Here is a 27504-nt window from a genome sequence, read left to right on the forward strand (position 1 = left end):
AATATTTTCTCTCGCTTCTAGAAAAAACAAATAGAAAATTAAATTCTATACTCTATTCATACACTTGACATTGGCACTTGCCAAGAAAATAGTTTGCCTACCTGCAGTGGAGGCGCATAAACTGTGCTGCTAATATCCCCATTGCCAGTCAACACTGGCGTCGACATGACCGAGCCGCCAGCTGCTGCTGCTGCAGCATTGTCAGCCTGCACGGAGACTTGTTGCTGTATGGCAGACGGTGTGGTGGCGTGATTTGTTGTTGCTTTGCTGGATGCATCAACTGAAAATGCAAATGAGTGGTAAACAGTCAATTGTGATTTTCGACAATAGCAATGTGTAGATTTTCAAAATGCTTTTGTTTTCTCTGAATATTCAATACAAAATTACCCGCAACACTTTAGCTTAATCGGTTTTATGGATTTCAATAATTAGAAAAAATAAATGCTGTGGAGAAATATTTTTAGGAATTAAATGTGTGCGTGTATGTCTGTTTGTATATACATATGTGTTGCGAAAAGTTTACCAAGATTCGTAAATTAGGTAGACGAATATGTTTCAGTACATATAAGAGTTTTTTCGGAGGTATATAAAACTTTTCATTTTAAACAAAATATTAAATTGGTAAAATATTCTTTATATTCGCAACTACACTCTTCTTTTTCTAATATACTACATAGATAGCCCTATCTAGTCAATGAAGCACCAAATGCTGATTTCCAAAATAATCGGACATGACCGATATACAAGCAATTACGATTGATTTGATATGGCTTCACAATCATGGACTCCTAGGCATTATAATGGAATGTCCCTTTCTGGATATGTTTCAGTCACCAAAACAACGTCTAAATGATTTTAACCTGTATGTCTTGCGCTTCGAACGGTTGGAACAACTTTACTTGAGATCATGTAGTAAAAAAGTTTTGAATCATTGAGGGTAACGTTGGTTAAAATGTCGAGAATAAGTTTGTGCACAAACAAGTGTTTTGAGGATAAATTCACTAACTCATTGGATTTGATAAAATACCAAATTTTTTCAGCTCAGCTGTCCAGTGTATCTTAAGTTGTAGGTTAGGGAGCCAAAAATATACCCTGCCTCATCTGACTGAAGGCTGGGCATTCGCAGAGATTTTGTACCAGCGTCTCATCATTCTCCGCGGATGCTCTGCGTTCTGCCGAATTCACTTTTCTGATTTTCTGAAGGTGGAATCTTAAGGCTAAATGCCCAGTGATGACTCCTATATATCGTATTACAAAGTCCGCTTTTGCCTAGAAGTTGAGACTTTTTGCTTTGTCTACCATCCACCTTTACCACCAAGTAACTTTGCGGTATGCACTGTGTTGCTAGTCTCCCTAAACAAGAGTTGTATTTCTGGGATTCTTTGCCTCAAACAACCCTTTAAGGAGCTGAATAGTCTGGTCAGCTTAAGGGATTTGAGTTCTCAGCTGCCACTGCGCGGGCTAACTCATCTAACTTTACATTTCCAGTACACCACCGCCCCATATGTTAGTCCATATGTTAAAAAAAGAACATGTGAGGTCGTAAACCCCATATTGGGACAACAACTGGAGTTCAAGATTCGAAAGGCTTTGGAAGCCCTTGTCTCAATGTAATAGCAGCACAGGCACAGGAGGTAGAATAACTCTGAGATAGTTGACAGAACTCGAGAGAAAAATAGTTCTACTCCTTAAAGAGGAGATATTGAAGAGGTGTCTAGGACCTTTATCGGGATAGCTGACTAAGATTCATCAAAACGGCCTTAAGGTCTCTCCCTATCTCATGAACTGATGCTACATAGCTATAGTTAAATTAATTTTGCTCTACGGTGCAATAATATGGTGGGCAGGCGTACGTAAATCCGCCTACCAGAAGTTAAAGAAAAGGGTTCAGAGGCTCGCTGCGCTGGGCATAACGGGGGGGAACTAAACCTGCCACCCATAAACCTCTGCGCTGAAAATTGGGCAGCAAAATCGGTGAGATGACTACTGGCTGCTGTAGAATTTACATATAGAACCTTCGTGCACAGCTCAGTGGGCAATGGTGGTTAGGCAAACAACGACTACATGTCCCAACTTTTCAATTGGGAAAAAAGTTTCAAAGGAAACATAAAAAAGATAGCTGGCGCATAGATATGTTAGCTACGCGCAACGCTCTTAACATCTACACTGATGCTCGAAAATGGATGATGGAGTTGGTGCAGGAATATACTATCCAGATTTAGGCATAAGGCAACCTTTTAAGTTGCCTGAGCACTGCAGTACATTTCAGGCTGAGGGCATTGTTATTGCGAAAGCTGGGAAGCTGGCCTCTTATGCCCTTGCAGGATATTCCAGAGTCAACATCTACGTAGACAGCCAAAACGGTAGATCGCAAGTACACAAACTACCTATTGGCACTCGATAAAAGAGACTGGTGGCGACACACGTCCACAAGATGGGGCTGATAGATAGAGAAGGAAATGCCTAGAGCAAGGCACCAGGGAAGACAAGACTACGCTGTAAGCATCTGGAGTCCCCACAGTATATTACACTGGAGGAGGTATCGTCAGTGAGGCCGCAGAGTCTGTTAAAATTCGTGTCAAGCGCAGGCATCCTAAACGATGACTACTCCTCTTGGACTAAGCAAATGAACTCCATCTGATATCGCAAAGGACAAACTGATCTATGCGTGGCCTATAGTGGCCTACCAGATTAACCTAACATAACCTAACCTATGCTGACCTCAGGCAAGGGGTATCTATAGCTATTTGCATGGTAGCGTAATTGATCTGATGAGCAAATTTTATACTTTCCCAATCGTATATGGTTTCACCTTTATGATTTAACCAAGCCAGTAATATCAAAAAAGCGATAGCCGATATCACTGCAGCCGTACTCGCGTTATTCAATGTTTCTTCTACGTCAGTGAATACCACTAGCATAAATTCTCGTTATTCTAAGGTACTTTCGATTGTCCCAACTACTTGATGTACTGCGGTATCAACTTATTTTCTTTTTGTGGTACGCGTGCTGTCTGATTTTCAAACAGTTGAGTGGGATTTATTGTTTGATGACAACGTTCTCAGACCCCTTCCATATATTTTAGTAAGAAGGATGGCAAACTGATCGGTTATACGATTTTAGCGTGGATTTTCTTTCCCGTTTTCGGTATGAAGATAATTTTGGCCTTCTGACACCTACTTGTCGTGTACCATATAAGTATATATACTAGGAATGCGGTGAGTAGATCTGCACAGTCTTATAGTAGAATGAGAAGTATGTATACCATTCGTACCGGCTGCTTTGAAAACTTTGAAAATACTAAACGCTTTGATAAGCATTTCTTGGGTGAACACGACACCGCCATCATCTTCCAGAGTTAATAATGTTATTTGTATGCTATGTTCTCAAGGTATAACGAAAATAAATTTCAAATAGATGTGTATACTTGAACAGCTGGTTTGGAAATTGTCCTTCTAGAAAATCCAATACTTTGAAAAACCAATTTCGTGTCCTTACAGAAAGTAATTGGTTTTGTAATGCGTTTACGAAATAATTAAAAGACTTCATACTTATGCAATATCAATGATGTATCGAAACAAATCGGCTCTTAAATTTGACAAACTACACCTACAACTAGAGGCTGGAGTCACAGTAAGGAAAAGAGTTTTAGGTGTGTAATTGCAACATGCTTTCTCCGAGTTTTGCTTTAATGAAATTACATGCTTTTACATTGCATATTTATTATTATCATTTTACCTTCTTATTGCATTTAAATAAAGTTTTAGAATGGAATTTTCATTTTGCAGTTACTACATACATATGTATAATGAACTTGTATACCTCTGCGTATACGTAACAAATATATAAATTTTTTTAATTTTCCGCTTTGCTGAATAAAGTTCACAAATACGCAATCAACACATTTGTATCACAATTCCCACGAAATGTTTACGCTTACTTAGTGATAGCCAGCTAATGTTATCCATTAAGCAGATTCAATTTGCATTCGCGTATTAACGGCCATAATTAATTATTCGCGGCAATCACCACGGTGTAATGGCTAAGTCATTGTCGCATTATTATAAACTGCACTGCATATATGTATGTATATGTGTGTGTGTATTTGAAATATATAATATACGCTAATGCGCTTACTAAAGCATACCTGTGTGTTGGTGGAAATTGAGCACTCACCTGAGTTCGCCGTCGACAATTTGCTGACCGTTGTTGGGGCCGCAGCTGCGCCTCCCTTCTTGTGACGATGGTGGTGATGATGTTTTCGTTTATTCTTAATGATAATTTTACGCTTAAGTAATGACGGTGGCGGCAAATCAACGTTAGGCTCTAGCGGATGTGAATCTAGCGGTTTATCTAATAACATTTCACCGAATATCTCACGACAGTAGTTGGCGATTTTAGCCTACATTACGGTATACAAAATATGGAAATGGAAAGAAAGACACAAAAAGCATAGACATAAAAAATAATAATAGCAATAAAAATGGAATGAGCATAAACATTTAATTATGGCAAGGAAGTCGCAAGTCTACTATGGATACAGTCTACGAACAGATATAATACTTATGTGGTATTTCAACAGTGATGGCTGTATATGGTATATTTGTGTGTGTATGACGGAGTGTCGTTGTTAATATATTTATATACTTATTTCACTGAACTAATTTTGAAGACAAAGTTGTGGAAAATAAAAATTGTCCCTCAAATTCGAATCCGTTAGATGGCTCTGATGCCCAATTATTTGCGGTAGCCATATTAAAAACGATAATCATGGTAAAGACTGTCACACAAGATTCTAGTATTTTCGTTCATATTTGATGCTATTTGGTCCATTGGCAAAGGTGTGTTTATATTGGCGATGAGATGTCTTCTAAAAGTGCTTGGAGCACGCCTATGAGACAGTCCCGCCACGATATCAAAATTAACTTTAACGCCAGTGTGAGAAAAAACGTTTTTTTGGCACAACGGTCGGTAAATGCAACCTCCATGATAAAACATCTCCAAATAGGTTGAGGCTGATCGATTTTGCCGGGGCCTGAAATATGATTAAATGTAGAACTAGATTCCAGCAAAGAAAAATTCATCAACCTCGCTGTCTCCGGATCGAAAAGACACGGAAGACACGTCTCCACTCTTTTAAACGTGCGTACGTTCTGAGGTCCAAAAACCGTCTGTCAACCAACACAAGGAAAACGTTGAGAAGCTGCAATCACAACAGACAGTCGAACGATTTTCTAATCGACTTGCACTTATGCTCTCTGAAAGCCCTCGTCAACAACTCGGTATAAGGGAACTGCGGGACGGCATTTCAAGCTTCTTACGTACAGCTGCAATCGAAACCATTGGTTTTCGGAAAAAGCAAAAGAACAACTAGTACGACGAGGAGTGCGGTGTAGCAGCGCAGAGAAAACAGACTGCCTATCTCGTAACGTTACGATCGACCACAACACGTGCTCTGCTGAGTGGTAGAAAAAGCATAACATTTGGAGACGGAGAACCCGATTCCCCAAACGATGAGAATGGAGCTGGCGTTCCATTCCCCGACCACGAAGAAGTTCGAATAGTATTTACGCATCTGAAGAACAAAGCGGTGGGGCCGAAGGATTACTGGCCGAGCTATTCAGATACGGCGGCGAAGAATTGATAAGGTGCATGCATCAGCTTCTTTGTAGATTATGGCCGAGCATGCACGACGATTCGACTTTAATTGTGCTTTTCCCAATCCACAAAAAGAAGATCCCGCAAACTGCGCCAATTACCATGAAATAAGCCTCCTCAACATCGCATATAAGGTTTTATCGAGCGTACTGTGGGAAAGAATAAAGTCCACCATCAACAAACTGATTGGACTTTATCTGTGTGGCTTCAAGCGCGGAAAATCATCAACTGAGCAGTTATTCGCTGTGCCCAAAACCTTGGAAAATACCCGTGAAAACAAAATTCCCACCACCACCTTTTCGTCGATTTCAAACTTGCTTTTGACGGCAAGAAAAGGAGCTGCCTTCATGCCGCTTAGTCTGAATTTGGTGTCGCTGCAAAACTAACACGTCTGTGTAAACTGACGTTGAACAATACCAGAAGCTTTGTCAGCATCGGGATTCCAAACGGGGTTTCAGACAAGGCGACTCCTTATCGTGCGACTTCTTCAATCTACTCTTGGAGAAAATAATTCGAGCTGCAGATCTGAATAGAGAAGGTACAAACAATTTGAATACCTCAGGTTCAGCCTGTTATGGATAGGTCGACCACTTCAGAGGCTGAAGTACGGTATTATTTTGTAAATTATTATTTTTTGTTATTCTCTAAACTTGAGATCTTAAGTAAATATTTCGAATGAAGCATAGCGCATCTCTGACATTTCATGCTACATACACACGTGGGCCATAAAATAATATACATAACTTTGGGAGTCCAAATAACACATATGTACGTATTTATTTTTTCATTTTCCCTTTTATTGCTCGATCTCGTAAATTTATACCGCCACATTCTTATTTGCATACATTTACATAGATTTGCGTTACACTAATGTACAGTTATGCATCTGTTTGCATGTCAAACGACAAAACTTTCCTCCGCAAAAGTTCTACGATTTTTTTCCACGAACTGTTTATTTTGAAATCAATTCCATCTGCTTAGATGCATAGTTCTGTAGTGCGCCTGTTTGAGTCTTTGTGATACTGTAAGCCTGTGAGTGTTGCTGTATCGATTTCTTTGCAAAACTAACTTGCAACCTAATTCATTGGGGTTAGCAAAGGTAACCTTTTGATTAAAACTTCTGAACTTGCATCCTTACCAACTGCACATGTGTGTATGTATGTGGTATGTATGTGCGTGCAAAACTTGTATAGAAAGTGACTTATAGGCGGCGACAACGCGCCGCGGCGTTGAGATCTGATTTTTGATTGTTGCCAACAGAAGCGTGTTTAAAAGTTTGCATTTCTCGGCAATCTTCGCCTTGTGCTCGCAGCACCGAAGCCAGCAAAGCCTGCTATTCTCCTGCGCTTTGGCTCAGCAAACTTCGGCATATTGAATAACCGACGTAATGACGTTCTTAACAACTTTTAACTTTTTCACGTAATGCTTGAGTAAGTGGTTCGTAGCTCGCTGAAAGTATGCAAACTACAGAATTGCCTTACGCTCAAACACTTTTAACTGCATTTCAAACTTATACAGTTATTTTATGGCATGTGAAGAATGTTGGCAGTGTTGCTTGCGCATTATTTGTAGATTTCACACACACACACTTACGCATTTCACATAAACCAAATATTTGTATTTATGTAACGGAACTATTTAGTTGTAATTGTAATTGTATAATCGAGAATATTTGTCTTCGAAAGCAAATAATATATCAACCCGAAGTTCCCAGCTGGAACACGCGGTCTCGTCAGCAAATAAGATAATTATTATATTACTTTATAAATGAAGTCTTCAGCGTTTTCTTATTTACCTGTTGCCTTGGATTGCAATGATTTTCGAAACTTAATATCACAGGAAATTCCGATGTTTTGAATGCGCTCTCAGCAATCGCCTCCAGCGCGTCTCTGGCATTAATTTCGGGAACGAGCGTATAGCCATGCACAATAACGGGCTCATCAGTGCGACCGTTCCAGAAATCCAATTCCACGCATCTGAAATGTTGAAAAAAGCAGAAGTGATTTAAAAAAAATACTGGCCAACATATATAGCAGATTTTTAAAATAACTGGTCATCAATTTAGAAATCGATCTCTCTATCGATATTTGAGAAGATATTTATTTTATCTGAAAGCTAATAACGGTGTTTTGAATAGGGACGCTACAAAAGTAGACCGATAGGAACAGCAAACGACGCCATACTTTTCCCCTCTTTTGACATTTCTCTTCAGTAAGGTTTGTCATTTCATCTTGGAAAGCTGTACGATTCAAAACTAGTCGAAATTATTAAAATTTCCTACCGAAATTCGGAGTCAGTGGCCTCAACTTTAAGAGCGCTACGTTCAATTTTTAGCCGTCAGATCAACAATTGAACGTCTAGTGGAAAAATTTGAATCCACAGGCACAGTACAAAATGTTTCCGTGCCAGTGCGACAAAGACATGCCAGTAGTGTCCAGAATATTGCCGTCGCTAGCGCATAAATTGAAGGAAATCGAAATCAGTCTCTCAAACGTCGTTATCAAGCGTTGTGAATCTCTGTGACGTCGTTGTGACGAAGGGATCATGGCCTACAACCTTACAAGATCAAATTGACACAAGAACTGAAGCCACCTGATCACCAGCATCTTCGTATGTCGTAAATTGGGCTGAGCAACAGCTTGAAAATGATCCGGCTTTTCATCGAAAAATCATCTTCAGCGATGAGGCTTATTTCTGACTGAATGGCTTCGTCAATAAGCAAAATATGCGTTATTGGTCAGCCACCAATCCACACGTACTCCATAAGTCACCATTGCAACCCGAAAAAATTACGGTTTGGTGCGGTTTATGGGCCGAGAGCGTCATTGGCCCGTTCTTCTTCCGTGAAGATCAATCGCTTCACATTAGATTTTTGAAAACCAAGTTTGGTGAACGTCTTATATCATGAAATGGCTCAGTCAATTGGCCACCTCGGTCGTGCGATTTGACGCCGTTAGACTATTTCCTGTGGTTCTACGTCAAGTCTATGGTCTACGCCAACAAGCCAGTGATGACTGATAAACTTCGTACGACTATCGAACGTGAAATTGCAACATTTAGGCCGATTTATGCTTGAAAATCGTCGAAAATTGGGTTCAGCGTCTAGAGTTCTGCAAGCCTACTTGTAGTGGCCATGCAAAAGAAGTCGAGTTCCATGGATAATGGTATTGAATTCACTTTCACAGGAATAAAAAAACCTTTGTAGCGCTTTTGTAATATCTCCGTTATTATCATCTATGAACGATTATTCAATTCGATGAACTCTGAGATCAATGAAACCATGAAAACTCCGAAACTTCGGAACTCCGGACGACTACTTCGTAATATCGCTAGTACGGATGCTTGGCCTCAGCGTAATTTGAAAAAACTTTAAAGCTGAGAAGCTTTCAAGCAAAGACAGCCGTTAAAGATCGACATCGCTAGAGTAGAAACAAGATTGAGGTATGCCGTAAGAGGTCTAGTGAGCTCTTCGACCCAAACCGAATTGTCTTTTCCTAGTTTTAAAGTGGTTATTCTAAGCTATAAAACTGGAAATTTTTTCATACGTGTATCATATTTTGTTTTTTTGTACAACGACTGGATTGAAACAGTTTCAGAAGAAAGCAACTTTTTTAACATATGCTATCTGTGTCAGCCCAAGATTGTTCTTAAGGTTCAACCATAGAACTTAGGATGACCTAATTAAACTTAATGGTAATCATCTAAAATAAAAGTAATCGCGAACTAGTTGACCTTCCATTTCATACCAATTGGCGAGCTGTTTGAACTAGTACATTTCACTGCTGGGTATTAACATATGCAATAAGACATGTCTTTTGTATTGTGCAAAGTACTTGAGGTATTGCTTACGTAACCCCATTCAATGCTGTTGCATAATGCAAATTGAATTTTGCATTGTGTTTGTTGCTTTACCAATATACGCGTTATTTGTCAATGTCTTACGCTGATAGTTTTCGGTACTCACCTACACCCGGCCAACAGGCATTGACGATAAATTTCCACCGACGATTTGCCTGTCAACTGATGTCCTATTAAGTAAGTGTTGTGGGAAGAATTTACAAAATAATGCGATAATGGCTGATCCATGTCGTCGCATAAATCCAGTTTGCTAGGCGCCACAATCGGATTGTCATCAGACATTAAATACCTAAAAAAATATGTAATGAGTGATATTTTTATAAAAATTCGATTTATTCGCTTTATAAAATATATTACGAGTAAATACTTTGAATATAAAATACATCTCAAAAATATAAAATAATTTTAAGAATATAATATTTCTGAGGCCGCTCAACGGCCGTGCTACCTTATATTCCTAAAGACATTTTGAACTTTCTGATCTCCACATAATTTTTGTAAAACATTTACTAACAAGTAAGACTAAATCTAAGATATAACCTAATAGAAGTTATAGAAACCCGGGATAGCTGCGTTAAGAAAATAAGCGAGGTTTAAAACTTACCATCTATAACTTCCGGTCTAATAGTGGCAAACTTTTCAATATTAAACAAAATAAACATCTCCGAAGAATGGAGTATTAAATATTCTCGACAATAGAAAGGTCACTCAATTTAGCACCAATCGATATTGCAGTAGAAAACTCTGCGGCAAAATAAGCTGCAAGATTGGTGGCATTAGTGAGTTCTCCACAAGCAACTTCGGGTATAGCTCAATAAGCGGGGGACTGGTGGACAAATTAGACCACATATCCACACGCTTTATATGGGAAAGAAGGTTCCAGGTCATGCTAAAGGAATATGTATGCGCAGAAGCTAACGACGTATCAGCGGAACTTACAACATCTACACAGATCTCTATCTATTGCTCGGAACTGAATCTCAGGCGATCCTTCAAGCTTTCGGATTACTGCAGTATCTTTCAGGTGGAAGTATTTGCAGTTGAGAAAGCGGCTGAGATAGGTAACGACGCAGAAAATAACGTAAAAAGGATCAATGTATACATACGTCGATAGCTAGGCAGAAATTAAGGCAATAATCTCATATCGCATTATGTTAGAGAACGTTTTAGAAGAAGCAGGGAGCGTATACGGTAGATATAGCGGCTGTCGGAAAGCGGCTGCATGAATGCTGGGTTCCAGGTCACAAAGGAGTTCCGGGAAACGAAGCAGCTGACGGGATTGCTAAAATGCCATCTGTCTGGCTACCGAATGAGTACAGGGAATACGGAAGTCACTAAGAACGATATACAACGAAATTTACGAAAAAGCTGACAGTCGGATCAGGATGAGTTGGAATGCCATAAGTACTTTCAAGTTCGCCTAGATCAAGTGCAAGATATGCTTAGAAAAATTCGCTTGCTTCTTACTCAATGGCCTCGAAAGCACTGCTGTATGACTGCTTAACAGGTCACAACCTACTGACATCACAGTTAACAGAAATTAACATGAGGGGGACGCCTCCTATGCATTCGTCCAGCACTTTTTAGAACGCCTCAAATATCTAAGAGCTTCGGAGTTCAAAGGACTGAAAGGAGTTTTATGGACCTGTGAAACATTTTACTTTGCGAGTTCTTGATAATTCCTGTAATCTCAGTTTTTAAACAAAGATAATACTGCAATGGCTTTTCGGATTAGCCTTGCAATATCCAGGTAAGTCAAATCGTATGATGGTCTATTCAGCAAATAGCATAAGTTCATTAATGAACGTTGAAAGTTGTAAAAAATAATGGGGCGAAAATATTCTCGATTTAAAATTAAATTTTTTTAACCGAGATGAATATTTTAAGTTACTATGGATAACATATATAGCGCTCGTATTGCAAAACGTTCCGAGTATGTATAACATCAAAAATTGCAAACTTTACAATAAAGTTGTAGTCGTAGGGTTGTTAAGTCCCGCTAAATAAAAGTAAACCCTCGAATTACTTTCTACTCGGTCCGAAGTTTGGGCAAACTTCCGCATCGAATCAATCGGGCTTTCTTTTATCCTTGCTTCAATAGCAACGAGCATGTTTGTCACAAATACCGTACATTTGTAGACTTTTGATGTATAAAATCTATGACTAAATTAGTCAACATCAACTTATTTCTAGTAGAGACATAAACTTAGACTCCTTTCCTACCATAATATAACCTTAAAACCTTAAAGGTTGTCAACCACGTCGCTCAAGTTAATGAAAGGTCAAGATATTTTTCTAAAGTGAATTTTTTTTTACTCAACTTTAAAGAGATAAGACTACAGTCGGCGTTTTACCATTAATTTAGTTAATACTTTGTATTTGAAAAGAGGCAGAGTAGAGCTATTTTAAGTAAGTTTAAAACCATCTAACACCAACTAATTAACCAAAGAGACGATTTTTGTATATTTTTCATATTATCAGATGTTCATAATTTACTAAAATTAATGAAAGTTTGTAAATAAAATATATATTTTTGTCTGATACCTACCTCAGAAAACCATCTAAGCTCAGCTGGTTCTTCTGCGCATTGAATTTATTCGGCTCGTACTCCTGTATAATCTCCTTGGCACGAGTTGCGTTCGCGTAAGGATATAAAATCTCGTTCAGACGCGGATCGCGCTGTGTTTTGTTGAGAAACTCGACAAGTTGCGCGATGCACATGCATTTGCGTTTAGAATTGCCGACGCTGAAAACAAAAATATAGAAAAGATTTGTAATTTTACGATTTTTCAAAGTGTTTGAAGACCTATTTTATTGGCTTATGAGCTGTGAAATTTTGCAATTTCATTCAAATTAAATAAAGAATTTTATTAATAAGTCGAAAAAAGTATTTTCAATAATTTTAAATAAATATAAATTAGTTCTTTTAAAAATTGCAATATTTCTCACAGCGCTGGCAGCCTCATTCTTACTATGGCAAGGGTTATCAAGGTGTCAAACCGTTATTAAGTACTTACATGCCATCGAATATTTTCTCCACTTCACTGCGCTGCGTGAGATTCTTGTACAAATTGAAAAAGTCCTCGAAATGAAACTTTGGCAGGGACAAGGTCTCAATTTTCCCCGACGGCAAGCCACTCATGTCCAACGCCTTCTCCACGCGCTTGCGATCCTCTTTGTTTTGTGCGAACATTTTCATGATGCTGCCACCAAAAGATGCACAAAGGTGAAACAGTTACAATTCACATATATAAGTATGTATGTATGTATGTATATGTATATGTAAATATATATGTGTAAGTATATCATGAAAGTAATTTTGTGAAGAACAAAAGCAAAAGTACAGTGCAAATTAAATATGCGCTTCATTTCCGCTGCACTCCGGCAGCGCCTTCGATGAAATTGCGGCAATAAGTAATTATTTTCTGACTTTCAATTTTACTTAAGCGTCAGTTACTTACTTCTTCACTGGAATTTTGCCACCTTTGTCAACCTGCAGGCAGAGTTTGGTGTGCGCCTTCTGCAGAAACGTATTGGCCGAGCCATTCAGTCTGGCCAAACTGTAAGCCAGACGCATAATGCCATCGCACCATTGCTGCAAAGAAAAAATCGAGAAAAAATAAACGGTTGGCGAATTAAAATGTGAAAGGCATTAAAAAAGCCGTTACAAATGGGAATTGCAAATTCAGTCATTTCTAATAAAAAAAAGAAGCCGAAATTCATCTGAATAATAGCCTGTTGGTCGCACAATGACTGACTATGACCGCAATAAGTTTTACATAAATTAAGTACCCTATAGAGGGTGATGTTGTTAGAGGCTTTGGCCGCTTAGTTGAGAATAAATGTGAAATTTAGTGCTTGGAAATAATTTTGATATATTTGCGGCTCATGAAGAACAGATTCAATATTTGCCAACATTTTATAGCGTAATCAATTATCATACCCAAATAGCGTTTCAAATATAGCTTTCCAACCAGACAATTGTGTCTCCTTCATCAGCATAAATTTCTGTCTTTATAAACCACCATACAGAGGGATAAACATAGAAAATGTTTAATCTAGAGGCCAACTGACAGTAACTTTTCTTGATAAGATTCGATCATCAGAAGTCCCTACCCATAAATTGACCATTTTATACGCTGTGGCACCATTTATAATATGGAAGAAATATTTTAATATGACCAACCTAAAAATCTCGAATATTTTTTTTTATTGTCAGCAATGATCAGTTAAAAAAAATGAACCTATAATTTTTTAATATGCAAGGTAGCCTGGAATATTTCTCCCTATACTATTTTAAGATTGCTCAGCTGTTAGTATTTGAATAGTGATTTGTCAATATGTGCTGAACATAAATATCATTACTTTGACAGATAATTTGGCAGCTAGTTTGAAAGCTGTTCTTTTAAAAATTTCTGTGCTCCTAAAAACACCCTGTGTATATTTATCTGTACTCAAATATGAAAAGAGAAAGCATATAGATGAAGGACAATCATTTTTGATTTGAAATGTAAATTTTGTCAGCGTTTAGTTATAAACATAATACATACATACATATTATATATATTAGTAGCAGGGCAATATTTTACAGTAAGTAGTAATGGAATTTATATTTTATAATCAATAAAACCAAAACAAAAACATAAATTATTCAGCTCGAGCTGAATGCCTTAAATCTGCCAAAGGTTTTATAACTTTTTATTCTCTCTAGAAGTCAATTATAGACTAGATTAACAGAATCCAGATTTACAAAGAAATCGCAGATAATTTTTGTAATCTGAACAGGGTATATTGAGTTTGCCATTATGCTTGCAGTACCCAAAAGGAAACGTCAGAGATCCTATAAAGTATATATGTATGTATATGTTTATAAAATTAGCGTGACGAGTTTAGTCAATTTATTCAGTTTTTGAGGTATATGTAAATCTGAAATTTCCTCAACTCCTTTTCCCCCTCAGAAAGTGCTCATTTGTATTACCCACTGAGATCGGACAGTTAATGCAGTATGCGACGGGGCATTATCGTGGTGCAAAAACCAAAAGTTGTTGGCCTATAATTCCAGACTCTTTATACGAAGAGCATCGCGCAAACGACGCATAATACCTAAAAAGTATTCTCTGTTGACAGTTGGGACGGTCGGACAGAATTCTCAGCACACCACATCTCGATAACCGGAGAAAACTGTCAACATAACCTTGATTTTTGAGCCTCTTTTCGGCTTCGGCTCACCTTTACCACGATATTCGCCCGATTGGTAGTCTGTTCCCGAGACGGTAGCATAGATCCAAGACTCAAGCCAGTAATAATACGTTTCCTGATATGCTGGTAGTCGGAAAGTATTGTTTTACAGACGTTTACGCGATGCTGTTTTTCGAAAAAATTTAGTGAAATGTCGCTGACTGTCACACCAACCTAGAAAAGAAAATATTTCGACGATGGGGTTCGCGCGAAGGTTAAATTAAAAAGTCTTACTATTTGTAGCCCACAGTAGTATATAAGACTAGTAGTATCGTATTCGTATCTTGAATCAGCATTCCTGTTCGCTTTTATTTGCGTTATTATACCCTGAACAGGGTATATTAAGTTTGTCACGAAGCTTGTAACACCCAGAAGGAAGCGTCGGAGACCTTATAAAGTATATATATAAATGATCAGTATGTTGAGCTGAGTCGATTTAGCCATGTCCGTCTGTCTGTCTGTCCGTCTGTCCGTCCGTCTGTCTGTATATATCTGTATATAGTCCCTCAGTTTTTAAGAAATTTTTTTGAAATTTTGCAAACGTAATTTTCTCTTCAAGAAGCTGTTCATTTGTCGGAATGGCTGATATCGGACCACTATAACATATAGCTGCCATACAAACTAAACGATCGGAATCAAGTTCTTGTATGGAAAACTTTTGTATTTGACAAGATATATTCGCGAAATTTGGTATGAGTTATTGTTCACAGAAATAATGTAATATCGGAAGATATTGTTCAGATCGGCCCACTATAGCATATAGCAGCATACAAACCGAACGATCGGAATCAAGTTCTTATATGAAAAACTTTCACATTTGACGTGGTATCTTCACGAAATTTGACATGGTTTACTGATTAAGGCAATAATATAATCTCCGAAGAAATTGGTCATCGGTTAACTATAGCATATAGCAGCCATACAAACCGAACACATAGGTACTAAAAGAAATGCACCTGTGAAGGGTATATTAACTTCGGTACAGCCGAATTTAACGTTTTTTCTGATTTTTACATGGAAATATACAACTAATCATATTATAGTATTTTTAAGTACATGAGATCTTACTTATCTTATCTTTTGGCGGTGAATTACTTATCAAAACAGGGAAGATTTCTAAATATAATTTGAAACATCAAAATTAAGCCGCTATTGTGTTTTTAATTTAATATAATATCTCATTTCAATATGTGGCGCCGACTGTTACAAGACTAGGCTAACAATAATATTTCTGCCATAAATAGCTGTGCAAGCAACATGCTCATTTTGCACACACATACATTCATATGGGGTACATTATGAATTGTGAATTACGATGATTAGTCAAGAGGGCGAGACGAGACGAGAGGTTTGGTCTCACAGGCTAAGAGAGAATTAGTGCTAGCGTAATACAACGATGTTAAAGTAATTTTCAATTCAATTGTGTAAACACTTTAATGTGATTATAAGAAATCATTCAAATTTGTAAAATTATTGCCAATGTATAGTCTGTATATGACTTTATTTGTTCATAATATATTTTAAGCCATTTTATTTTATTCATTTTATTTTCATATTTTGTTTTTATTTTACTTTAATATGAAAATTTAAAATTGATACAGTATTCTTCAATGCAAATGCTGTTGTCTCCAATATTTAGCTTATAATTATTTCGTGTGCTTTATTTATTTCCTTAATACCATATATCACCCTCTGTTACTTTTTAGTTACGTATACGCCATGTATTCTTATAAAGAGTTTCAACAGCAAGCGAAAAATTGCAACTAACTAGGCAAACACATTCTTTTCAGACAAGTTATAAGCTCAATATTTAGATTTACGATCTAGAGAAAGTAGTAACAAAAAATACTTAAAAGTTGTTCAAAATTTCAAAAATTATAAAAAAAAATAATTTTTATGATGTACAAGTTGTGTTCCAAAAAAAACAGGACAGAAAAGAAACATAACAAATGGTTTTTTCGGTAAAATAAATTTATTTTATTCAAACTAGTCCCCTTTTGCTTCAACACAGCCTTTTGCATGGTCCAAAAGCATGTCCAACGAGTGGTTTAGCTCGTTAGCCGGTATGGCCGCCAGTATGCCGGTGCAAGCCTTTCGAATGACCTCTACGTCTGCATAATGCTTTCCTTTCATGGGCAAATGAATTTTTCCGAATAGAAAGAGGTCGCATGGTGTCATATCAGGTGAATATGAGTGGCTGATGGTTAAAATGTGATTTTTGGTCAAAGAATCGTCCTTCGACTGTTGGATTCTGAGCAATTTTTGGTTGTCAGCCAATTTGTTGGGAACAAACCGTTTACACACCTTTCGTAAGCCCAAATGTTCGGTCAAAATACGATAAATCGATGTTTTGGAGATGTTCAATTCCATTTCCGTAAAGTTCAATGATAATTTCAGCTAATTTTTGATGAATTCACGCACAGTTTCGATGGAATTTCCGGTGATTACGGCTTTTGATTGGCCCACATGTTGATCGTCATTTATGTCCTCACGACCACTTTGAAAACGTTTAAACCACTCGAGCACTCAGCTACGGGATAGGCAATCATCGCCATAAATTTGTTTCATCAATTGAAACGTTTCGGTAAAAGTTTTACCATTTTTAAAACAAAATTTAATGTTGGCTCCTTGTTCGAAGTTCATTTTCGCTCCGACAACACACTTAAAAAGCAATCGATTCCCCTCCAATCAATGAAATGTCATAAAATTCTCAATGAACAATCGATAAAGATAGCAGATTCAACGCAACAGTCGACGAATAGATGGAGCCCAATCTCTTATAGATAGTTAGATATAACCCATTTAATTAAAATATAAAACATTTTGTTTGATAATATGTTAGGATTTTGAGGGTAATGTCATATTGTTATTCTCTTAAAAGCCCTCCTCTATAATGGGAAGAAATGAACGATTATGAATTCAAAAATAATGAAAGCCTGGCAGCCGCAATTTGAAATTTTCGTACAAAATATGGTTGGAATAGATTGTCAAAAAAGAAATGCGTTCTCGAAAATTAACGATGGCGTTGTTGCGGGAATATACTGTTAGACTCAAGACGGTCTTTTAAGTTGCCGGACCACTGCAGTATCCTTCCAGCTGAGCTATTGCCATCGATGGGAAGCTGGCCTTTAATGCACCTGCAATCAATTCGAAAGTCAATATCTAGGTATACGCTAAGCAGAAATCAAGGCAGTAACCTGTATTGCATATCATCCATAAGAATTTTGGAATGCAGGGCAGCAGTGGAAAGTGTTCCCAGAAACAAGCAATTTCACTAACTTCACTCCTACTGAGTGCCAGGTCAGAAGAGCATCGAGGGCAATGAATGGTATACATACGTGATCAAGATCGAAATAGCCACGCATTTTTTATACGACGATCTGGATAGAAGCATGATTAACACAGTTTAAAACCCGACAGAATGAGCTACCTGGTTGCAAAGTCATGTGCAAAACTGTAGAGAGGAAGTACATCAAATTCTTATTGGCACTAGAGCAAGGTACCAGGGAAATAATGAAGCATCTCTTGTGCACTTGTCCTGAATTGTCAAAACTACGCTTTAAATATCTCTGGTTCCCAACCGTACTCTATGTAAACCGGCTAAAGAAGCGCCAATGTAGCGGTATTTGCCTTCCTTTTAAATTAAATAAAATAGACTCATTTTAAATTTTATATGCTTGTACAATTCATTTGAAAAGCCTATCTTTGTGACCATGATTTAATGAAGAGAGCGGTCAATAAGGTTGAGCTTTTGTACTTAAAATTAGCGAATTACAATCTGTGGTAATCTATTCTTATAATATTGAGTATCAGATTTAACAGTATCTTTTATTTTTTATAAGTTATTATTTATATAAAACTCTTCGACAAATAAGTACATATGTATGTATACACATTTGATAACCAAATCACCGCCTCAGCCGAGTAATTAATTGATAAGCACAAGACAATTCTTCACTCGAAAACGAGTATTTAAGACGCAGTCATCAATTTCGCATACAGTTTGCCTGAAATTGTGGAGAATGGCGCAGCGTTTGATATTCTTGTCCCTTCTGTGCGGGCATCTTTTGTATTCAGGGAATTGTTCAGCACCTATTCAAAGTAGCGCCAATGTAGCGGTATTTTCATTTTTAAAATTAATAAAATAGACTAATTTTAGTTTTTATATTCTTGTGCAATTCATTTAGCCATTTTTCACCTATCTTTGTGACGATGATTTATTGAAGACAGCGGTCAATAAGATGGAGCTCTTGAGCCTCAAACTAGAGAATTATAATTTGCGGTAATATATTTTTATATTATAGAGTATTAAAAAGACTTAACCGTATTTTTTTCTTCCTTAGTATGCAAAGCGAATTAATGGCAATGAAAGAGCAGCTTCTTCGTGAAATAAGGGAAATAAAGAAGAATCAGGAATCTGTGCCACCTGCAACCAAGAAACCATCTTCTTGTACCGAAGCGATGCGTCAAGAAAACGGGAAATATGCAGAGAGTGGTGTTTATGAACTTAATCTGCCTGAATTCCTTTATCACCCTTTCTATGTTTACTGTCTACGTGATGCCAATGGCGGTGAACCATGGACTATAATTCAACGTCGTCAAAGCAACGACACCGACTTCTATCGTGGTTGGTTCGAGTATGAACACGGTTTCGGCGATTTGAATGCCAATTTCTTCCTCGGCTTGGATAAAATATATGCCCTGACGAGTTCGCGATCTCATGATCTTTGGTTTCAATTGGAGGATTTTCAAAATGAGAAACGTGTTGCTAAGTACGATAATTTCGCTATAGGCAATGCTCAGGATAAGTATGAGTTAATTGCGCTTGGACAATATTCAGGCACGGCTGGTGACTCATTCACTTATCAACGCGGTTCAAAATTCACCACTAAAGATAGTGATAATGACAAAAGTAGTGTTAACTGTGCAGTATATTATAAAGGGGCTTGGTGGTATAATGATTGTAGTTACAGGTAATACATGTTTTCTTCATAACTATGAATGAATTTTTTTCATATGGAGTTTTCAAATAAAATTATATTTGACATTAACTTATTTATCTCTTATATTTTACTTACAGCAATCTGAACGGTTTATATTTAGGAGGAGAATATCCACAAAGTCAGGAAGGCAAAGGCGTGATGTGGAATGCCTGGCGTGGATTTTATTACTCTCTCAAATATGTACATATGGCTATAAGACCGAAGTATCACTGAGATGGTGGTTTGCTATTGAAAACCTTAGCCTCCATAAAATGTTAAACATTTTGACGTTATGGCTATTGAAACAAGTTTAACTTAGCATAATGTTTTATAAAACTTTGCATATTCTATTTAGCAACAAATAATACATTATTTGAAAAAAGACGGTTTCTTTTATTTCTAAAAAGAGTATAGAAAAGAATCGTTTCATAATATAATTTACATTTGTATGAACATTGTGACAAAAAAGCATCCGGAAATTTGAATTGAGTTCTCCGGTTAAATCATATTTCAAAAAAATGTATTTTGCTAAGTTGGTAGGACTGTCTGTAATTACTATGCCAGTTATGAGCACGATCTGTCAACTAGTTTGTTTACAGCAGCTGCTTAAGGGATCGTCTTAGTGTGAAACTTTCGAGAAATCGATTTTTTTTGTTGCAATATTAGATAGTATGCACTATAATAAACAAAACCACTCGTGCACTCTGCTATGGGATGGGCAATCATCGCCATAAACTTGTTTCATCAATTGAAGTTTCGCTAAAAGTTTTACCAATTTTTAAACAAAATTTAATGTTGGCGCTTTGTTCGAAGCTCATTTTCGCATGACTCAACTTGTAACTCGGACGGAACAGAAAACTTAATGGATAAGATCAGTTTAGGCTTTAAACAAATATACTTTTTGCCTTAAAATATACTATAAGGCGCACCCGATTTCCCAATCAATGACGATGGAGCAGACGTCCATTGCCCGACCATGAAGAAGTCTGAATTTCAATTACCCGTTTGAAGAACAACAAGGTCGCGGGGATTAATTGGCGGCCGAGCTATTCAAATACGGCGGCGAAGAACTGATAAAGAGCATGCATCAGCTTCTTTGTAGAATATGATCACACGAAAGAATGCGCGAAGATTTAAATTTAAGTGTGCTCTATCCAATCCACAAAAAGGCAGACGCCACAATCTGCGCCAACTATAACCGCGTGAGCGGTACCTACCAACAAAGAAATAGAAGAAGATACACTCACAGTCACTAAAAGGCAGAAATTTGATTTCTTTTATATTATACCGAGAATGGTAAAAGTTAGGTATTTTTTGAAGTCTCTAGATTGAGCTAATTTCATAACAAAATAAAAATTATTAATCGAATATGCTGTTATTGTATTTTTTTATACTTATTTATGATAAAAAATAAAGCTCGATATTCGTTCAATCATTGCTTAAAGAATTTTCCCGAGTCTGATTGATCAAACTCAGACCCAATCAAATTTCTTGATGTCTAAAAATCAGATGCGTTCAAATGTGCTTTATAGGAGTTCACCCAACCTACATACGCACTCATAATAAAAAAAGTCATATTTGCCAATAAATTCGATATCGCCTAACAGCATTAGAAGTACCCACCGCGTAAGTAAGTAAAAGACACGCCCTCGTATTGGCAAAAACAACATGCCACAACACAAAGTAGTGAGTAATTAAAAGTTCTCGAAGTTTTCAAAAGTAAACGAAGAACTTTTATGCTCCCATACCAATATAAATTTGTTTGTGCACTCACATACAAGTATATATATATATGTATAAATGTTTACAAATAAAAGTTTCCTTTTTCGGCGATTATTTTACATGGTTTAGTTTTTGCCTATACTCTAAATTTCCCCAAATACAAATGCGTCCTCAAACAAAATGTCTACCGCCATGCGCTTTACCTAGATCAAAAATTGCTGTCAAGCCGACAGCAAGCGAACATGTGACAACCGAAAAGATTTAAGCAAATCAAACACAAATACAAATACAATGACTTGTTTGGCCCATTGCCAAAGGACACAGTAAGCAGACGGACGGCTATTTCGGACAATTTAGCAAATTCGTGTGTGTAAAGTTGAGTATTTAAGCACAAATTTTGGCAAACAACAAACGAACTTTTCGACATTTAACAATCCGCTTTCGGTCAAATGTCAAATAATGGACGATAATTGTTCCGCTCTTAAGTTAATAGGTCTGGAAAGCTGTGCCAGGGTCGTAGAGACTTAAACAATTTAAAATTTTGTCTGTGATCTTTATAGATAAATTTGACTTAAATAAGCTTGCAAAATTGAAACTTAAACTGAGAGTTTACACTGAAATTTTAAATACTTGATGAGCTTTGTGGAATTTGTTATTGGAGCAATTAAAAATCGTTGAATATAAAAAGTACGTGACACGTTGTTTGTCCGTGATGGACTCCTAAACTACTGAACCGATTTTAGTAAAATTTAGCACACTGTGTCCAGTTCGAACTAACTTAGAAGATAAGATAGTAAAAACAATTCATAAGTAAAGAATACAGTGAAAGCTCTCTTAAATGGACGCTATTTTAAGCGGACGTCTGATAACGTTTATTAAGTACAATCTAATAAGCGGACAAATATATTAACTGGACAGAAACGCTGGTAAGCAGACGTTGAGAAAGCCTTCCTTTATTCGTAAATGAAAATTTCACTGTATTGAATAGTTTATTATATGAATAATTTAATAAATGTATACCAACACACAAGATTTGAAGCAAAGTTGATATATGATCCATTGTTCAATATTGTTCTCCTTGGTAATAATCGCCAAATAAACTTCTCGACCATATGTCGAGCTGAAGGTCCTTGCTACCATTGCTCCTTTCTTACTACTAGCCTATAATTTTAATTATAAGTTAGTCATGTATAATAATAATAATAATAACTTCTCGCTTCCGACACAAAAAGTTGCCGAAAACACACTAATTGGCATATGGAGTCTAATTTACACACGAGCATAAAGAAGTTCGTACCAATCTACGAAAAAAAATTGTATCGATTCGGTTTGCGCGGGCCGTTTAAATTGACCCATCCGACTTTTTTGTAGTGACTTTTCAGATTTTTCCGATTCCAGCGTTGCATAAAATATGTCCCGCTTCCTATATTCATACACTAAAGGTATATTAAGTTTGCCATGAGGTTTGTATCCGCTGAAGAAACGATTTGGGCATGTCCGCCTGTATGTATAACATACATATATGCGAGCTAGTCCCACAGTTTATGAGATATCGATCTGAAACTTTGCATCCGCACTTTTCTCGCCAAGAAGCTGCTCACTTGTCGGTCGGTATTGGCCATAAAAACTGGACGATGGGAATAAAGTGCTTATATGGAAAACTTTTGAAATTGAGGAGATATCTTTACGAACTTGGGCACGAATTATTGTCCAAAGCAATATTAAAATCTTCGAAAAAATGGTTCAGATCAGCTTCGGTGCAACCGAAGTTAACCTTTTTTCTTGTTTAGCGTAAAATTTACACTTTTATTTCATTTAGATGCTTGATCGCATTTCTCCTTCCTATCTTTATCTATTATATATTTGTGTTGTGCATTTTGATATTATCCGAATCGACTCAACTGGATACCATAAAAACCTTTATCGAAGATTTCGGATGACAAGCCTATCCGAACCGAATCAACTAGATACAATGAAAACTTTTCCCATAACTAAAATTTCATTGAAGATTTCAGGCGACAAGACTGACGGGAGGCGGCTGCTTTTAGAACTGCTTGTTAATATCGGTCGAGAAAGGATTATCCTCAATTAATAAGATTAGAACAGATTAGTCAGTTAGTCAGTCCGTCAGTCCGTACAATAGAGGTGACTTAAATGTCTTCTTCTCACCCATGAAGTAACACTTAGTCCAGTAGTCCCGTTGAGAGACTTGAAATAGGAGTAGGTTAGGTTTAGCGGTATTAAAGTCACGCCCGGTTTTTTTTTATAGCAAGAGGAAGCATCGAAATCCTCTTGCCATAAAAAAACTGAATGATGACAAAGTTGAGTTCAAAAGTCAGCTGAGTCTAAAGATATTAAATCCTCCGTGCGAATTTATATAGTGTCAGGAGATCGAGTACAAGTTAAGGAATCACAGCACTCAATTTAACAATTAACTAAGATAATTCCGCGAATTTATTGTACTCATACCGGCTACAGCCTTTTTATAATTTGATCGTATATCAAAGAATCAAGATAAATCAAAATTGAGCTGCACAAATTGAGTCTTAATTAATTCAAATCAAATTAAGTTTTAATTAAATCAGTTCAAATGTAGTCTTAATTAAGACTAATTGCCTGCAATAAAGCATGAATAGAACGGCGTCATAAACTTACCTGTGCAATCTCTCTTTTGGTACTGCAGAAATTTACAAATGTGACATTAACGAAATCACAACCATGACAAATGGTCACAGTTTTCTCCTCCAATGTGTCCTGTGACCCAAGCGTAACAATTTGACGTAGTTTAGAATCCTGTAAATAAATGAGAAAGAAAGTACATTAGTTAAATTAATTTTAGGATTAATTAATTTAATTTTAATTAGGAATCGCAATGAAATGTTTAATAACTAACAGTACCTAAACTTTTACAATAATTTGCGAAAAAAATATAACTTTTCTAATTGAGTGTATAAGTTGTCATGTATTCAAAGGTTAGAAATTGAGTAATTAAAGTAATGAATCGGCAATTGAATCACTAATTGTTCTTAATTTAACATGAACAGAGCTGGTAGCTAATCGCCAAATCATTAATACAGCAATTGGTTAATTACTCAATTATTAAGATAGCAATTAATTGCGCAATTAGTATTTAATTTGTAATAAATTTTTAGGAGAAAAGGCTTTGTATGCTCAGTGAAAACATTATTTAAAAACTGGTAGAATTTACAGAAATCAGAAACAATTAGGGCTGTAATTTATTAGTCTTTTGTTTTCAACATGTTTTTGCTAGACAAGGACTAAATCTAAATGCAGCCTAAAAATGTATTCTTAAAGCCGATTAAATTTTTTGATATTCTTATTTACAAGCAAATTCACAAGTCGTTGGCAAATACTAACTGTTTAAACAAAATTGAGTGCTTTTGTTTACAAAACACGTTGACCCAATTTAAGTTTAGTTATCTCAACTAGTTAACCTGCAGGATGGAGACATATGTAAAAGTTCACGCATGTGAGGAAAGTTCTCTGATTGCCAAACACTAGGGATAGGCTAGAAACGGTTGTTTACATATGGCTGAAGCAGCTCACCACTTCCGGTCTTAGAACAAGTATCCTCTGGGTAGCCAAAGAAATATCGGTTTGAAGGCAAGCTAAAGTGAGAAGGCGAATGATCCGTACCCAAGGTTGTACACTGGGTTTGGTACCCGCCACGTAAAAAACACTCCCAATGAAAGGCGCACATCAGCCTCCTTTAGACAATGACCATCGAAAACGTACTAAGGATTACGATTGAAGAGCATTCACCTGGAATGTCCAGTCCCTAAATTAGGAAGGTGCCGCTGCCCAGATGGTTTATGCTCTCGTAAGAGTAAAGGCTTACATGACCGCAAAACTAATACGTCTGTGTAAGCTGAAGTTGAGCAATACCAAAAGCTACGTCAGGATTGGTACGGACCTCTCCGAACCGTTCGATACCAAACGAGTTTTCTGATAAGGCGACTTCTACAATCTACTCCTCAAGGAAATAATTCGAGCTGCAGAGCTTAATCGAGAAGGCACAATCTTTTAGAGATCAATAAGAGTGTATAGTATAGCTGCTAGTGTACGCCGATGACATTGGTATCATTGGCCTCAACAACCTCGCCGTTAGTTCTGCTTTCTCCAGACTGGATAAAGCAGCGAAGCAAATAGGTCTGGTAGTGAACGAGAGCAAAACGAAACATCTCCTGTCATAAAACAAAAAAACAGTCAGCGCAATCGCGACTTGGCTCTCACTTCACTGTTGACAGTTATAACTTCGAAGTCGTCGATAATTTCGTATATCTTGGAATCAGCATTAATACCAACAACAACGTCAGCCTGGAAATCCAAGGGAAATAACTCTTGCCGACAGATGTTACTTCGGACTAATTGGCGATTGAGAAATAAAGTCCTCTCTCAACAAACAAAGAGCAAATTCTACAAGTCACTCATCATCCGCGTCCTGCGATATTGGGCAGATTCACGGATGATGAACAACAGTCAGATTAGTCGACGCTAGTAGTTTAGTTGCTTAACTACGCTTAACTATGCGTGACTACGCTTACTAGGTCATGTCGTCCGAGTGTGAAAACACTCCAGCTCTGAGAGTATTTGACGCAGTACGGTGGAAGCAGAGGAAAAGGAAGACCTCTAATCCGTTAAAAATACCAGGAAAAGGACCTGGCTGAACTGGGCGCTATTATAAATTCGGCTATAAGCGCGTAAGAGATGTCCACGCCAATAAAGCAGAAAAATTAACCTCCTTGTACAAAGCATATCTAATTAAAAATCTATGAAAAGAAATCTTTCTGAAAAGTATATATTTACATATTAACATGTACAAGCATATGTACATATACATATACATTTATATCGGTAAATATCATAACGCCTACATCGAACTGCTGAAGAAAAGAAAAGCAAACATTATTTCTAGGTCAAGGTTATCCTCTCAGGGACACCAGCCCAGCTTAACTTATTGCCCTCAAGCAGCAAAAAACAGTCAACAGTGAAATTAGAGATGAAAATTGAAGTATGTGATTATAAATATTTTATTTTAGTAAAATCTGTGCACAATACGAAACGGTACGAACTAATACCAACTGGCTGCTGCTATCGATCAATAGAAATTGTGTTTTTCTTTTCTATTTCATTTGATATCCGTCATATCGTTTATTGAATGCTGAATGCTGTGCACGAGGCATCCTTGGCCCTTTCAAAACCACATACAATCACCAGAACATTATACCAACGGTGTGTGGTGTTTGTTGTTATTTGTTGTCGCAGAGATTAAAAGAGTTGCGCTTAACCGCAATTACGTCGTTCTTCGCCAACCGCAGGTCTCGGTTCATGGTGTTCGCATTGTTCCTGTGGCGTGCAACAAATCGCAAGCAAGTATTCGTTATTTTATGTGTATATTAGGGTGGGTCAAAAAGCGTATGATTTTTCGCTATAAAAAATTTTTTGGTATACATTGCTAAGCAGAACCTGTGTTTTACCGTTATTTATTTGTTTCTTAATATCGTATAGAAAAATTCATAACTCGCTTCCAATTACTTGAAAATATATTTCGTTTTGTATATTTTGTAAGAAAATTAATGCTCATCAAAAAGGTCTGAAACGATTTTTTGTAAATGTTTTTTTTTTTTCGTTTAAGAGATATTAATGGTTGTAGTTTGACTATTTTGAGAGAAATTGTTTTTTTATTTTTTTTTTTGAATTATATAACTCAATGAAAAATTATTTTGAGTTGGAAAATTTATAGTTTTGTGGAAAAATTATTTTTTTTTGGGTTGTTTGACCCATCCTAATGTTTATACTCCTATAAAAAGTAGACACAGTTCTTTATGTTGCTATATTCCGCATATTGACTGATGTTCTCTATACAATCTACAACAAAAGCTTGGCATCTCATGGCTTATGCCGTTCAGCATTCAGCATTTCCGTAGAATCGATTGTTATTGCTTAGAGTGAAGAATTGACCATAATATATATTTTACATGCATTAAATATGTTATCTATTTATATGTATATCAACTTATGTACA

The 27504-nt window shown here is 36.8% G+C and overlaps 2 protein-coding genes across 7 annotated transcripts in view; one reads left to right on the forward strand and one right to left on the reverse strand.

Moving 5' to 3' along the window:
- Positions 1 to 27504, reverse strand: part of LOC126752754 (1-phosphatidylinositol 4,5-bisphosphate phosphodiesterase classes I and II) — a 144513-nt gene that overhangs the window by 7506 nt on the left and 109503 nt on the right. For all 5 annotated transcript variants that reach the window (XM_050463720.1, XM_050463719.1, XM_050463718.1 and 2 more), the window contains exons 4-11: positions 24114 to 24251; positions 12978 to 13111; positions 12534 to 12719; positions 12065 to 12262; positions 9623 to 9805; positions 7454 to 7634; positions 4177 to 4402; positions 102 to 280 (exon numbers count right to left, since the gene is read on the reverse strand). In XM_050463720.1, the coding sequence (XP_050319677.1) occupies positions 102 to 280; positions 4177 to 4402; positions 7454 to 7634; positions 9623 to 9805; positions 12065 to 12262; positions 12534 to 12719; positions 12978 to 13111; positions 24114 to 24251 (1425 nt within the window). The remainder of the gene's footprint in view (positions 1 to 101; positions 281 to 4176; positions 4403 to 7453; positions 7635 to 9622; positions 9806 to 12064; positions 12263 to 12533; positions 12720 to 12977; positions 13112 to 24113; positions 24252 to 27504) is intronic.
- On the forward strand, positions 18368 to 20036 carry LOC126752764 (ryncolin-1-like). Of its 2 annotated transcripts, none has more exons than XM_050463741.1 (4): positions 18368 to 18376; positions 18942 to 19036; positions 19098 to 19727; positions 19835 to 20036. In XM_050463741.1, the coding sequence occupies exons 2-4, from the start codon at positions 18996 to 18998 to the stop codon at positions 19968 to 19970; spliced, it is 807 nt and encodes a 268-aa protein (XP_050319698.1). In that variant the 5' UTR covers positions 18368 to 18376; positions 18942 to 18995; the 3' UTR covers positions 19971 to 20036. The 2 variants fall into 2 exon arrangements, with proteins under 2 accessions (XP_050319698.1, XP_050319697.1); XM_050463740.1 differs by lacking the exon at positions 18368 to 18376 and adding an exon at positions 18777 to 18872.

This window comes from Bactrocera neohumeralis, chromosome 3 (genome assembly GCF_024586455.1).
Source record: "Bactrocera neohumeralis isolate Rockhampton chromosome 3, APGP_CSIRO_Bneo_wtdbg2-racon-allhic-juicebox.fasta_v2, whole genome shotgun sequence".
Lineage (NCBI taxonomy): Eukaryota > Metazoa > Arthropoda > Insecta > Diptera > Tephritidae > Bactrocera > Bactrocera neohumeralis.